At 36.7% G+C, this 15,990-nt stretch overlaps 1 protein-coding gene across 1 annotated transcript in view; it reads left to right on the top strand.

The window, feature by feature from the left end:
- Window positions 1-15,990, top strand: part of LOC113109450 (protein unc-13 homolog B-like) — a 66,562-nt gene that overhangs the window by 42,539 nt on the left and 8,033 nt on the right. Inside the window, exons 27-29 of the mRNA XM_026273018.1 lie at window positions 800-943; window positions 1,472-1,549; window positions 2,537-2,614. Of these exons, the coding sequence (XP_026128803.1) occupies window positions 800-943; window positions 1,472-1,549; window positions 2,537-2,614 (300 nt within the window). The remainder of the gene's footprint in view (window positions 1-799; window positions 944-1,471; window positions 1,550-2,536; window positions 2,615-15,990) is intronic.

The raw sequence follows: 15,990 nt of genomic DNA, 5'->3' as shown, positions 1-15,990 counted from the left end.
AATATGAACAGATTTGGAGAAATGTAGGATTACGTCACTTGTTCACCAGTGGATGCTCTGCAGTGGATGGGTGCCATCAGAATTAGAGTCCAAACAGCTGATAAAAAAATCACAGTAATCCACACCACTTCAGTCCATCAGTTAACATCTTGTGAAGTGAAAATCTGCATGTTTGTAATAAACTAAACCACCATCAAAGCGTTTTCAACTTTAAACTGTTGCTTCTGGCTAAAATACAAGTGCTTTATTCATAATTTTGCTTTTCCTAGTGAAAAGTTCTCTTGTCTGAATCAGGAGAGCAGTACGCACAGATCAAGCACTGTTTACAAGTGAAAACAGTCCAAAGAGACAAGAAAGGGCAGTTTAAAATTTAATGATGGGTTTGTTTCCTACAAACATGCAGCTTTTCACTTCACAAGATGTTAACTGATGGACGTGAGTGGTATTTGTGGATTATTGTGATGTATTTATCAGCTGTTTGGACTCTCATTCTGACGGCACCCATTCACTGCTGAGGATCCATTGATGAGCAAGTGATGTAATGCTAAAATTCCCCAAACCTGTTCTGATGAAGAAACAAACTCTTCTAAATGTTGGATAAATCTTGAGTAAATTTGATTTTTTGGGTGAACTATTCTATATAAACAAAACGCATTATCCTCATACCTACATAATGAGGGATACTCATGAAAATTGTCCAGTAATTGTGCTACAGTATTTAAATAAAGGTGACCTGATCTGTCCTGACACAAATCTGAATGGACATGTCTTTTAAATAACTCTTGCGTCTCCTGTACAGTTCCAGCAGACGTCAGAGCATGCTCTCTTCTCCTGTTCGGTGGTGGACGTCTTCACCCAGCTCAACCAGAGCTTTGAGATCATCAAGAAACTGGAGTGTCCCGACCCCAAAGTCTTGGCCCTCTACAGCCGCCGGTTCGCCAAGGTGGACCAGCGTCCTTCCTAATCCGATTACAAATAGATTCATGTCAGAACAAATGTCGGCTGTCAGAGTATTATCTTGTTTCGAGAATTATCTGTGATTTCTGAGAGAATGGCCCTGTTTTAGCCAAAGGGCATCTCAGTGCAGAGCAAATGAAGAATATCAGTGAAGCAAAAACATTTGTCTGAAAGAATGAGATTCTATTGTAATCAAATGAAAATGCTTAATGCAGCTCTTTCCATTAAGCTTCAGTCAGTCCCCAGACTAAGTCTGGCAAGCTTCTCTGAGAGAAATGCATAGCTCCCTCAAGAATCTTTATCGGACACGTGGAGAGCTCATTGGGCTGATGTCCAGCAGTTTTATGGTAGTGCAAACAGAGCGCTGAGTGCAGAGATGAGCCCCAGAGAGTTTCTACTAGATTCCCTGAAATGTTAGCCTGCTTTTTCATTTGTTTGCTTGGTAATGCTATTACCAAGACATTTTGACGTTTGAAAAACGTTAAGCTCAGTTCTTATTTCTTTGTCTTCACAGACCATTGACAAAGTTCTGCTACAGTACAGTGCCATTTTGAAGAAGAGCTTCCCGTCCTATTGTGATAAGGAGAAGATTGTAAGTCATTCTTCTGGTAGTTAAGGATGACATTTCTGTTAGTTTGTCTAATAGATGTCTCTTTGTCTTTGCTCTTTCATTTGTGAAGTACTTTATATTGACTGTATGCATATTTATGTGTATGACATAATATACAATATATGAAAATATATGAAGATATGTATTACATATCTATTATTAATAATATACTATATACTATAAGACATTTAAAATGAGCATATGTGTAAGTGTGTGTATACTGTATATTAATGTTTTATAATATGTGACCCTGGACACAAAGCCAGTCATAAGGGTCAATTTCTTGAAAGAGGAATAAATAAGTTCTCCATTGATGTCTGGTTTGTTTGGACAGGACAGTATTTGGCTGAGATGCAACTATTTGAAAATCTGGAATCTGAGGGTGCAAATCTAAATATTTAGAAAATCACCTTTGAAGTTGTCCAAATGAATTCTTAGCAATGCATATTACTAATCAAAAATTACGTTTTTATATATTTATGGTAGGAAATTTATAAAATATCTTCATGGACCATGATCTTTATTTAATATCCCAATGATATTTGACATAAAAAAAAAATTATCATTTTGACCCATACAATGTATTTTTGGCTATTGCTTCAAATATACCCCAGGGACTTGAGACTGGATTTGTGCTCCAGGCTCATTTATGTGTATGTATATTTATATTGATATATACTATTTATTCATTATATTGATATTTATTCCATAGATTTATTTTAATTATATTATATTAGTAATTTTATTAAATTGATAAATATTTTAGGGTTATTTTTTTAATTATTATATTTTAAATAAATCTGTAAAAATGATTTTATCTATTATTTATTTTATTTTTGCCCACATCCTTGTTGATATCAAAATATTTGCCTACATTAAAACACATTTTGTGTACAGACTACACTGTACATTAATGTTTATTGTCATCTTTTCTAATAAATCTCTCTGTGTCTTTCTCGTTGTCCTCAGCCATGCGTCTTGATGAATAATGTCCAGCAGCTGCGTGTCCAGCTTGAGAAGATGTTTGAGTCTATGGGTGCCAAACAGGTAGGAGAGCAACAGGGGAAGGTGACCTTCCTTAAGCAAAGTCATTTGTCCTCTCCTCATTTGTCTGGGACATCAGAGGACATCAGCGGCCTGTTGTCTCTCTGCATATTAAGAGAACTCTCCCTGTTGTATCCAGATGGGCTCGATGCAGTGTGCTTGTTTTATCATTTATATATGTCGATGATTTGCTTGCAGGATATAAATAATTTTACATCCTGGATTTCAGCAGGATATAAATAAAGCGTTCTAGTCAGGGGTTCCACAACTGATTTTTACTTAGATAATTTCTTTATGACTTTAGGCGTTTTGGCTGATGTTAAAGCAGTATTTGTGTCTTTTCTCCTCAGACTGCCACCGAGGAAGCCAGGGTATGACTAGAATTTAAATCTCTTTAGATGATAGGAAAAGTAGAGCAGTTTTTGAGTTATATTTGAGATTTTTTCATAGACGACATGATTGCAGACTCTAAAAATACTGTATATAAAGCAAGTGATTAACATTATTTTTTTAAAAATAAAGTTGGATGCAGTAGTGGACCTTAAGGAGGAGGAGGAGGAGGTGGGTACACAGTGTCCCAAAATACACACACTGTATCTATAAAGTATGTGTGTTCCTAAAGAAACCCCATGGACACTGATGCTTTGAGAGAGACTTATTATTACACTTTCTTCTGTGATTAATCAGGTTATCGAGGAAAATGTGAAAGATGGCGAGGTGGGTAAAAGTAGGACCTGCTCTGGCTATTCACTGTAACTCTAATCTAGTGAAAGCACATAGAATTAAAATCAAAGTAGAGTAGTTGCTTGTGTTGTGCAGTATATTATAGAATTAATGCTTGATTAGAACCCAGGTGATTTTGAATTAGTTCGGTTCTATTTATTCGGGGAGGATGAGAGATTGTGCTGTGTGTGTGTGTGTGTGTGTGTGTGTGTGTGTGAGAGAGTTGAGGCATTAGTTGAGTCCGTGTCTCAGGGTGATTAGTAAAGGATTAGTGAAGTCTTACGTGCGTTTCTGTGCATGAGACAATGACATCGGATTCTCCACATTGCTGATCTGTTTATTTTCCATTTACTTGATATTGTATTATTTTCTTAGATTTGTTGGACAGCAGGACAGATAAATCCCAGTCTCGCATACAGGTTGTTGTAGTTGATTAAATGCTGTCTTTTAAAAACTAGTTGGATGATTTTTTGTAATTGACAATTTGCAGTTTACATCATTTATGTTCAAAAACTGAATATTTCCGAAAAGGGATGTTGTAGGTATTTTTATTTATTTTATTTTTTACTTAAAAACAAGAAAAATGTATTAGGATTAGGGGTTTTAGTATTACTGCATGTTATGAAAAATAGATAGTGTAAAATGTAAAGTGTAGAAGGTATAAAAAAACAAGTGAATTTAAAAAAAAAAACATTTATGTAAAATTGTCTTTACCTCATTGGAAAATTGAAAGTGTTAAATATATATTCACTCACCTTTATCTGAAAACAAATACAAAAATAAAACATGAATTCATTTTTTTTAATTATAACCTTTTAACATTTCCTCAGGATGAAAGTCTTAGTATATTATGTACTTCTCAAAAACATTCAGCAGGTTTTAATTGTTTTTTATGCACTGGAAAACTGGTAAGCTAGATAACAGATTACTTGGATTACTATAGGTGCTTCTAAAGGAGCTTTTCTCATTTGCATCCACATTTCGGGATGCATGTGTCTCAGAAAAAGACCAGAATCAAATGCATCTCCGGTTTACTCTACAAGGATGTCTGTCGCCCTGATATCTCCACAGCACACTGGTTAGGAAGGTGCTATAATGGGAGGCTTGTATTTGCATGGTGTCCCACATTAGCTTCAGTCTGACTGTGTGATGTGGCTTCTGTCCCCAGCTGGAAGAGAGTGAGGATGAGGAAGAAGAGTTACAGGAGGTTTGTTATTGGGATCATCCATGCTGGATTCATGCTTGTTGTTTCATCCGTTATTGTCCTTTTAATCCAACAATTTCCCAAGCGCCCCGTTCCAGCCCACAGACTCGCCGCTGTCCCAGTGATCAGCCGTGTCTGAACTGTGTGTGAACTCCCATCCATGCCTCAGCCCCTTTAACACCGGCTCACTGTGACCTTCATCTCGTGTCTGTGATTTATAGGGGAATTTATTACATTCAGGAGAAAACTTCACTTGATGCCCTCAACAAATCTCAGACCCATAACAGACAGTCAGTGTACAGACTACATTTCAAATCAATAAAGGCTGAACAAATAATAGCCAGGATTTAACTGTATGCTAGCTCTTATGTAATTTGGGGTCACTAAGATTTTTTTATTTCTTTTTTTAAGAATAATATCTTTATGCAGCAAAGATGCATGAAATTAATCAAGTGACCGTAAAGACATCAATGCGTTACAAAAGATTTCAAATAATGTTGTTCTTTTGAACTTTCTACGAATCCCAAAAAATCCTGAGAAAAATAGCATTATTGTTACCAGAAAAATATTAATCAGCACAGCATTGATAATAATAAGAAATGTTTCATAAGCGCCAAATCTGTATATAAGTGTGATTTCTGAAGGATCACTGTTACGCTGAAGACTGGAGTAATGATACTGAAAATTCAGCTTTGCATCACAGGAATAAATTACTTTTTACCATATAGAAAATTATACATTTCAAATATACATTTTAAATATATATAGTAATAACATTAATGTTTTACTGTTGTTTTTTTATTAAATAAATGCATTGGAGAATAAAAGGCTTCTTTCTAAAACATGGTTGGTTTAAAAGTGGTAGTTTATATTAAAAAAAAATGTATACACTGAGCAAAATTATAAACTCAACACTTTTGTTTTTGCCCCCATTTTCGAAAGGCCTATTTCTCTCAAATCTTGTTCACAAATCTGTCTAAATCTGTGTTAGTGAGCACTTCTCCTTTGCTGAGATAATCCGTCCACCTTACAGGTGTGGCATATCAAGATTGTGATGAGCATGATTATTTCACAGGTGTGTCTTAGGCTGGCCACAATAAAAGGCCACTCTAAAATGTGCAGTTTTATCACACAGCACAATGCCACAGATGTCGCAAGTTTTGAGGGAGCATGGAATTGTCATGTTGACTGCAGAAATGTCCACCAGAGCTGTTCCCGTGAATTGAATGTTCATTTCTCTACCATAAGCCATCTCCAAAAGCCTTTCAGAGAATTTGGCAGTACATCTAACTGGCCTCACAACTGCAGACCAGATGTAATCACACCAGCCCAGCATCTTCATCTCCAAGATCGTCTGAGACCAGTCACACGGACAGCTGCTGCAACAATCGGTTTGCATAACCAAAGAATATCTGCACAAACTGTCAGAAACCATCTCAGGTTATGGTATGGGCAGGCGTATGTTATAGACAACGAACACAGGTGCATTTTATTGATGACCTTTTGAATGCATAGAGATACCATGATGAGATCCTGAGGCCTATTGTTGTGCCATTCTTCCACGACCATCACCTCATGTTGCAGCATGATAATGCATATTTATTCACATAGTTAAGAAATATCACAAGAGCAATAGTGGAATATCACGAGTGCAAATGTGGTTCATTTCTTAATCCACGTTTTAAACTAATTTGGTGAACCATTTGGCGAGTTGAACCATTGGCCATAGTCGCTTTGAAGTGTTGGCTTTGAAGTGGTGCTGCACAGACCGATCGGTGAATGATATCAAAATACCGCGAGAGCAATTCAAAAGCACAAGGAGCTGTCTGCTCTCTAAGCTCTTGTGGTTCTTTGATGTCACACTGTCGGTCTGATGGTGATAACACACCATTCATAAAAAACCCTTTACTTCACTCCTGAATGAATCAGCCATTTGAACAAATAATATGAATGAATAAATGACTTAATCCTTAAGACATTTACCACCACCTACTGGCAGTTTTAGTTTATTATTTAGAATATTATTTCATAAAAGAAACAATTCAATATTTTCATAGTAATAATAATAAATAATAAAATAAATTATTAAAATTATAGTTCACCTAACCAAAAATTACAATTCTGTCATCATTTACACACATGATCCAATATAATACATTTTATCAAACAAAATATTTCTTGCTGAACCTACTTTTTGTAATTTATTTTTGATGCTTTGCACAACAATGACTTTAAATGATCTTTTCTCCAAATCTGATGTGCGATTTAATTCGATTAATTAATCACCACATCATGTAATTAATTCGATTAAAAATGTAATCACTTACAGGCCCTAATCTGTACACAATTCCTGGAAGCTGAAAACATCCTAGTTCTTGCATGGCCACCATATACACCGGACGTCACCCATTGATCATGTTTGGGATGCTCTGGATCGGTTTATACAACAGTGTGTTCCAGTTCCTGCCAATATCCAGCAACTTCACACAGCCATTGAAGAGGAGTGGACCAACATCCACAGGCCACAATCAACAACCTGATCAACTCTAAGAGAAAGAGATGTGTTGCACTGCCTGAGACAAATGGTGCTCACACCAGATACCAACTGGTTTTCGGACCTCATCGGATCCCCCAATACAGTAAAACTGTACATTTTACAGTGGGCTTGTATTGTGGCCAGCCTAAGACACACCAGAGCAATAATCATGCTGTCTAATCAGCATCTTGATATGCCACACCTGTGAGGTGAATGGAGAAGTGCTCACTAACACAGATTTAGACAGATTTTGAGTACCGTATTTTCCAGACTATAAGTCACACTTTTTTTCATAGTTTGGCTGGTCCTGCGACTTATAGTGGTCACGTTCCGTGATGCAAGGAACGACGAGAGAGAACCAAGTGCTGGTAAGTATGATTTATTCAAGGGATAATCCAGAGGGGTAAACAGTCCAGGCAAGGGTCAAAACCAAAACATCAATCCACAAACAACAAGACACGAAGACAAGGCAAGACAAGGCAAGAATGACGGACATGAATAATATACTGACATTAAACAAGGACTCCGTAACATAGACTAAGACAGACTGGGTATTTATACACAGAAGGATAATGGGGAAACAGGAGACAGGTGGGGGGAACAATCAATTACGCAACAAGGAGGAACGCAACAAGGAGGAAGGTGACCATATAAGGGAACAGGAAGTGATCTGGGACAGACACCGTGAGAAGGAGGACATCTAGTGGAACCCCGGGGAACAACAACCCAGACACTGTGACAATAGTCAGGTGCGACTTATTTATCCAAATTAATTTGACATGAACCAAGAGAAATGAACCAAGAGAAAACATTACCATCTTCAGCCGCAAGAGGGCACTCTAGAGATGCTGCTCAGTGCTTCTGTAGTCTACAGTGAAAACAGAGCGCCCTCTCACGGCTGTAGACGGTAATGTTTTCTCTTGGTTCTGAATAAATGCGACTTATAGTCCAGTGCGACTTATATATGTTTTTTTTTTCCTCGTCATGACGTATTTTTGGACTGATGCGACTTATACTTAGGTGCGACTTATCAAGATTGTGATGAGCATGATTATTGCTCTGGTGTGTCCACAATAAAAGGCCACTCTAAAATGTGCAGTTTTATCTCACAGCACAATGCCACAGATGTCATGCTCGTCGTCCTTATCGGGGTCTCGGCATGACTGCAGTTTGTTGTCGTAACTGACTTGAGGGGGCAAATGCTCACATTCGATGGTGACTGGGACTTTGGAGAGGTGATCTCTTCATGGGTGAATCCCAGTTTTCACTGTACAGGGCAGATGGCAGACAGCGTGTATTGCGTTGTGTGGGTGAGCGGTTTGCTGATGTTAATGATGTGGATCGAGTGGCTCATGGTGGCGGTGAGGTTATGGTATGGGCAGGCGTATGTTATAGACAACGAACACAGGTGCATTTTATTGATGACCTTTTGAATGCACAGAGATGAGATCCTGAGGCCCATTGTTGTGCCATTCTTCCACGACTATCACCTCATGTTGCAGCATGATAATGCACCGCCCAATGTTGCGAGGATCTGTACACAATTCCTGGAAGCTGAAAACATCCTAGTTCTTGCATGGCCAGCGTATTCATCAGACATGTCACCCATTGATCATGTTTGGGATGCTCTGGATCACGTATACAACAGTGTTTTCCAGTTCCTGACAATTTCCAGCAACTTCACACAGCTATTGAAGAGGAGTGGACCAACATCTACAGGCCACAATCAACAACCTGATCAACTCTAAGAGAAAGAGATGTGTTGCACTGCCTGAGACAAATGGTGCTCACACCAGATACCAACTGGTTTTCGGACCTCATCGGATCCCCCAATACAGTAAAACTGTACATTTTACAGTGGGCTTTTATTGTGGCCAGCCTAAGACACACCAGAGCAATAATCATGCTGTCTAATCAGCATCTTGATATGCCACACCTGTGAGGTGAATGGAGAAGTGCTCACTAACACAGATTTAGACAGATTTTGTGTACATACAGCTCATTAAAAATGGGGGCAAAAACAAAAGTGTTGTTTATAATTTTGTTCAGTGTATGTTAATCTAAAAACTATGTATTTATTGTTTGAACTGTAAACCCCATCTAAAAATATAAAAATAAACCAATATTTAGTTTAACATCATGAGGTGAACTAAACTGTTTTCTCACTAGATGAAAAAAATAAATTCTATTCTATTCTGTACCCCGTTCATAGAAAGTCCCTTTTGGAGTGCCATCTTTTCATTTTAATATTCACTCTTTTTAACCATCACTGTAGTGTTGCACAGTTTTACTGTACATTTATTTGAATGATTGACACATAAAAACAGATTATGATAGATTTTTTTCCCCCTCAACCCTGCACATAGATGGACATCTCAGAGGACAAGGTGTGTATCGAGTCCCTTGAGTCAGAGAGTGATTAATTTGTCCCTGAATTAAATTTTTAGCATATTACACATTCAGATATTCATCTTGTTTTACACTTGGTTCATAATTCTACCCCGTTTCATTATATCTATGAAAAGCCTCAGAAAGCAGACAGGGAGCAGAAGGTGAGACTCAGACTTGTTTCTGTGGTGTATTTTGCCGGTTCTCCAAAGAATCGAACTCAGTCAGGGATTTTTCTCTCAGAAGAAAAGACTTTATTTTGCGCAAAACAAAGTCGAGATCTCCTGGCAAGAAGATCTCCCGTATGCTATTTTGTTTTTGGTTTTATACATTATATGGGGCGGTTCCACATAGTCAACAACTTTATCTTTAGTCTACACATTTCATACATCCCTAGAGGAGAGGCCTTCTGCTTGCTTTACGCAGGCCCTCAATGTATATCTGACCCTGTGTTTCTTATCAGTTTGGTACATTCCAGGGCGTAGGCAACTTTCTATTAGATTTTAATAGAATAATAACTTAAAACAAAAATGGCTAGATTCACATTGATTATCTACTTGATTAATTAAAACCCTACTACTAAAAATCTTCCACATATTCTCCCCTTTGAGACTTAATAAGTCTCACATTTGATTATTCTTATCCAGAGTGCTACTCCATAATCCAGTCATATTAGTTACACTACCTAGTGACTAAATAAGTCACATTGTATTATCCCCAGTGACTAGATTATGAAATTCCACTCTGAGGGATTACTGGACCAAACATCTCCCTCCTAATTTGACTAGGAGCGAGTAAAAGATCCAGTCTCCCTAATTCCGTCTTTAATAGTACACAATGTTATAAGCGTGAGCGTGCAATTAGTTCAGCACTTGCCGGTGGTTATCACAGTTATGTATAAAAGACATACAAATACATACATCACATCACTCATTGAATATCACAAGATTATAAAAGTTGATCTTCAGCTTAGATACCTTATGTATCATAGAGAGCCTTTTCGGTTACCTTCAAAAATCTATTTCCCATCATTTTGACATCTTTGAATTTAATTTGCTTAACTGTGGCTTTGACTTGTGACTTCAATATAGGAAGTATACATTAAAATAGTAAATCTCCTGTCAATAATGCAATTCCTAAAAACTTTCCCAATTTAGTTATAAACTATGCTCCCCATGCTCCTAACTGTAAATCAAACCAGTCTTACATTTTATTATCTTTTCCAACAGTTTCTTTATCTACCCTTCTTAGCCTTTTCAATTTGATCAGTACTTCATTAAATGCTCCTTCTTGAGCAGTATTATTTGGTATATAAATACAGCATTGTCCCCCAAACATAACACATACTTTTCCTTCTTCAATTCACAAATAATCTTGAGCTTTTCTATTTTGCTCCTTTCATTCTATTTGTTGCATCCAATTGCTCTATTCTCCCTTCTATCCTTCCTACATCCATATTTCCCTTCTCATAACCTTCAAATTCTTCATCTACCATTACTTGACATTCTTTTTCCACTTTTTCTTTTCTATTTCTTGGCTCATATCTGCTCACAAGTATTTTGATCTCAGTAGCAGTCCCATCACTCTCTCATTCCATCTTCACCAGGGAGACTCTTTGCGAGTCGTTGCAATGGTCTTTCCCTCGTTGGCAAGGGTGGGTCGTTACTAGCACGCCCTCCATCCCTCACTTCATGCTGTGTTGAGTTGTTGAAGCTGGTTGGGGTATTTTAAAGTTAGAGATGTGAACTCAGGTGTCACTCTGTAACTGTTTTGCTGATTCATGCAAGGCTCTCTTGAGATGATAACTGCACCCTCACTGGTTCTCTTTGATGGGGCGAAGCATTCCTTGGTCTTACTAGAACTGCTGTCACCTGTAAATGGAAAACTTAAGAGTTTTTTGTTAGTGTTATCAAGCATGCTAATTTGCTCATCTTGCTAGTCGCCCTTCTTGGTGTGACCTGTGGAAATGTAATGTGGGTTGAGGGCTGTCCTGGCCCCTTTTTGAGTTTTCAATTTCAATTTACAATTCCAGTGCTGTCTTTACTATTTTTTAATTCATTTCAATTTTATTCTCAACAATTTGCTTATTCAGTTATCTCTTTGTTTTGTAAACTGAGTTCCACTAGATTAATGGATAATTTATCTAAGCCTATGTTGCTCAGTAGCATAGGCCTTTTGACCTGGAAAACACTCAACCCACTGTATTTATTTTAACAGTCAGAAAGACAATATTTCATCCTTTTGACACAATCAGCTCCATCATGATATGCTGAAAAGAAAGTTAAATGTTGGGTATACAGAGCAAGCTTGCTTTGCTCTGCTCTGCCTTCCCATGTTATACGCTGCGCATGTGTGGCACTGTTTTTCTTTCTGCCACAACAAAGACCTAGGTACTGACCAGGAAACTTAACCAAATACATCCATGGTCATTATTTTTCTGGGCATAAGTTTGCCCTGTGGGCCCACATTCATATTTGTACACAGCTGTTTGGGCAAATTGATTGAATTGCCTCAGTGTCTCGTCAGACACTCTCTTTCATGCCATACAACACCATCATTCATACTTTTTCACACACTTTCACTCCCCCTTTTTTTTTTTTTTTTTTTTTTTTTTTTTTTTCAAAAACGTTTATTTTCTTCTCCTTTTTTCAAAATCTCATAGATGAATTTGTTTAGAATATTAGGCCTAGGCATTGGGCATTTGAGAGAGCCAATTATAATTTCTCAAATGGCACTTGTTCGTCTAATTTAAAGTTTAGTCAAATACTTTTTTGTTATTGCTCATGAGCAACTTTGAGAACCGGATTGGAGATCTCTGCATAATCTAGGATCCATGGCCATCAACATTTCCATCTTGTTATCCCCAGTGATGACAGCATATTTGATTTCATGATTTTGGATCTTTGGAATAATTTTTTATTCAATATTATTTTATTCAGTTTTACCTTAGAAAATCACCTTTAAACAAAATGGAGTGACCAATATTTCTATTTTTTTTTTTTTTTCAACCATATAGATTTTTTCTATTGTTCATCAAGATACCCTTTTTTTTTTTTTTTTTTTTTTTTTTTTATTTATTCTCTTTTCCCAAAGCATTCAGCATTGTTGTCAAGTATTCAGTTATGCATTTTCCCCTAGTTGGTTAATGAAACAGCCCTACTATGCCAAATCCAGCTCCATGTTTATCTGATCGGTGAGTCAAGTACTCACTTCTGTCTGTCAGAATATATATATTGTTTTTTTTTCTTTAAAATATAAGATTGGACTGGAACCTATTGAAAAGCAGATTGAGAGAGTTAGTTAAAACACAGAATTTAAAGAAATGCTGTGAGACCAGTGAATAATCAAGATTAAAACATTGTAAATAAGATAATGAAATAAAATAATTAACATTTGAAGCAGTCTCTATAGTGTTCATTGAATCTGCAGGACCTGTGCACAGAAGGGATGGAAGTCCTTCTGATGACATCATCAGCCTGGGCTGTTGTACTGGGTCGTCAGTCTGTGATGGCACTCAAAGACCTGATGTTGTGGCGTACGGTCTCTGTTGTTCCTCTGCTTCTTCTCAGTCTGGCTTCTGGTTGCTTTCTGCCAGAGTTTGGCATTTCATAATGTTCTTTTCACCCTCAGGAAAAGTCTCAAGTGAAAGATTCACCTTTTCCTGCTTAAATTCAGTCTTTCTCCTTTCTGAAGTGTGTTCTTCTCTTTCAGGAGGGTATAGCGTCCATTAGCCCCTCCCTCTTCTTCTCTCTGCTGCTGTGTTTGCTGCTTTGCCACTTCTCCAGTTCATTGCTTTCCTTTGTCAAGGCACTGTTCCAGAAATCATCTGAAAGTTTAACACTCAGAGACTGCATTAATCAAATGTACCTATGTAACTTCTGACCAAATTGTTTCTGAGCAGTCAGCTCTTTTCCAAATTTTATATACTTTTAATCCTCCTCTTTCAGTGGTCCCTTAATAAAAACAAAATCATCTGGTTGAAAACAGCAGTTCTCTTATTCTTTGTTAGTTAAGCAAGTTCTTCATTGCAGAAAAATAGCAAGCATTTTTTCTTCTTTGCAAAATGCAGAAATCAGCTACCTTTATTATCTAAGTATACTGCAATAAAATAAAATAAACCTTTTTATAACAGCATGACATGCGTATGGTAAAAAAAGACTTCAATCATCATTTTTCTTCTATATTTGCATACATGATTCAGCATAATCTGGTATTGGTGAATTAATGTTTCCTAACCAACATAAAATAATTCCTATTTATTGTAAATAAAATAATTAAATTAAATTATTTAAGCAACTAGTTCCCTTCCTATTGTAAAATGCCTATGGCTTTTGTATCAAAATGTCTATTAACTTGGTCACCCAATCTTGCTTTCATTCCACATTGCAGAAGTTATTTATTTTATTTTTTACATTTAAACAAGCCCAATCTCTGAAACTCTGTAATGGATTAATTTTCATACTGTGTCCCAGGGATAACAAGATATACATTTTAGATGTCTTCACATATTAGGTATAAAGTTTTAAGCACGTGCATCTTTTAAATTAATTAATCTATTAATATAAGTTATTAAATAATAAATGCATATCTTATTTTAATTTATTTATTATTATTTCTATATTCCACCATATCTGCCATCTCTATATTAGTCCATTTCTTGGAACATTTGTATTTATTTTTCTCTAAAACAACCTTCATACAGTTAACTTTATTGTTTTAGGGCTCCTGCACTTATCCTTTCTGGGTTGCCTCTGTGTTTTCACAGCTGGCTTATTTTCCTCATCCATGTCTAACTGCCCTTCTAACTCTAGTTCTCCTGTTACCTCCATGCTAAAGGCAGATAAGGAGGGGGCTCTGCATTTATCTTTTCTTTTCTCATGTTATCTTTCTCTGCCTCCTTCAGGACTTTCCTAGCCTGTTTTATACTCTTCAACATATCTTCACCTTCTTTTTAAACAGCGCAAGTACTTCTTTCTCTTTTTCCCTTTTTGTTTCTCTTTTTTCTTTTTTCATATTGATGCTTTTAATTTTATAGTTTTTTATCAGAGTTTCCATTTCCTCACATAATGCCACATCAAATGTCCCTTCCTTTGGCCATTTTGTTGTCATATTTTTTGTTCTCTTCTGCCATTTTTTTGAGATTTTGTTTATTTGCTCTTTACACAGTGGATTTTTTAATCCAATGATTTCCACTGGTGTGGCTGCCATATCTTTATTTATATTATTACCACCAAAAATCAACTTTTTAGTTTTATATAGTAACTTGGTTACAATCTCTTCCTTTCCTCTCACTGAATTCAACTATTTTTTAACCATTTCCCCCTACTTTTTATTCTTTATTATGTGTCATACCTTTTTGAATTTAGTTTTTTATTGTCTCATGCGTTTACACTTTTTTAATTTTTATTATTATTTAACTTATCTATTTTATTTACTCTATTTTATTATCACTTTTTAGATAACTATTTCTAACAATAATTCTTTATTTTTATTTTTACTTCTCTTTCCTTTTTTGTCCACCCATGTATTAAAACTTTAATGTGGAAACTTCCTCCCTTGCTCTCACTCCCACTGTACTGGGCTCAGAAAATGTTCTCCCCTTTCACACAGACATCCAAAATGCAAAAATCCATTATAGATTTTGGTTCAAACTATATTGATACTATTTTCCTCAACTCATTCACACTTTCTGCACTCTTTATTGAGCCAGAGGCTTATTCTCGCATACTTTTCCCCTTGATCTAAGGGATAATCAGTCATTAATTATCCCTTTATTATCAAGGCTTGTCATACATTAATCCCTCTCAAGTGGATACCCGTTGCGTCCAACTCCACCCAGCCACCCTGAAGTGACAGTCCATGAATGGTGCGCAACTTTTACCCACCCAACACAGAATTTATTTGCTCACACATTCATTTGTCCGAACACAGATACATCCACACAACAAAACACAGCTCACCTAGAGCTCCTTAAGGGCCCACCTATTCAGTCCTTCGAGAATTTCACTTATACTTTCTCAAAGCGGTATCCGTGGGACTTTTCCTCGCGATTCCTTAACTAATCTGCTTATCCGTTTATCACTGCCCTTTCCTAGGTCACAGCTATCCAATAAACACAGACCATTGCATACAATGTCTTTCTGCCTACACCATTTTTGTTTTAAATCAAGGTTACCTTCCAAGGCTTTCCTATTAATAACCCAAATATGTGCATGCAGTTATTTCTTCTGGAGTAAAACCCCTTTTTCAATTTAGATATCCTATTATTTTTCTAAATTTGGAAGAGCAGATTTTAAGTGTCCTTACCACTCAGAACTGACCAGTCAACAACACACACTAATTATATAAGCAAAAATGCTTACCTTATTCTATGGTGGCCACCACTGTGTGTGTGTGTTGTTCATCAGTCAGCTCAAAAGCAGTCGTCCACTCTGCTCCTTTCCTGTCCCTTCGTGGTCGCCAAATATGTGGTGTATTTTGCCGGTTCTCCAAAGAATCGAACTCAGTCAGGGATTTTTCTCTCAGAAG

Source organism: Carassius auratus, chromosome 10 (assembly GCF_003368295.1).
Source record: "Carassius auratus strain Wakin chromosome 10, ASM336829v1, whole genome shotgun sequence".
Lineage (NCBI taxonomy): Eukaryota > Metazoa > Chordata > Actinopteri > Cypriniformes > Cyprinidae > Carassius > Carassius auratus.
This window is presented reverse-complemented; position numbering and strand designations above follow the sequence as displayed.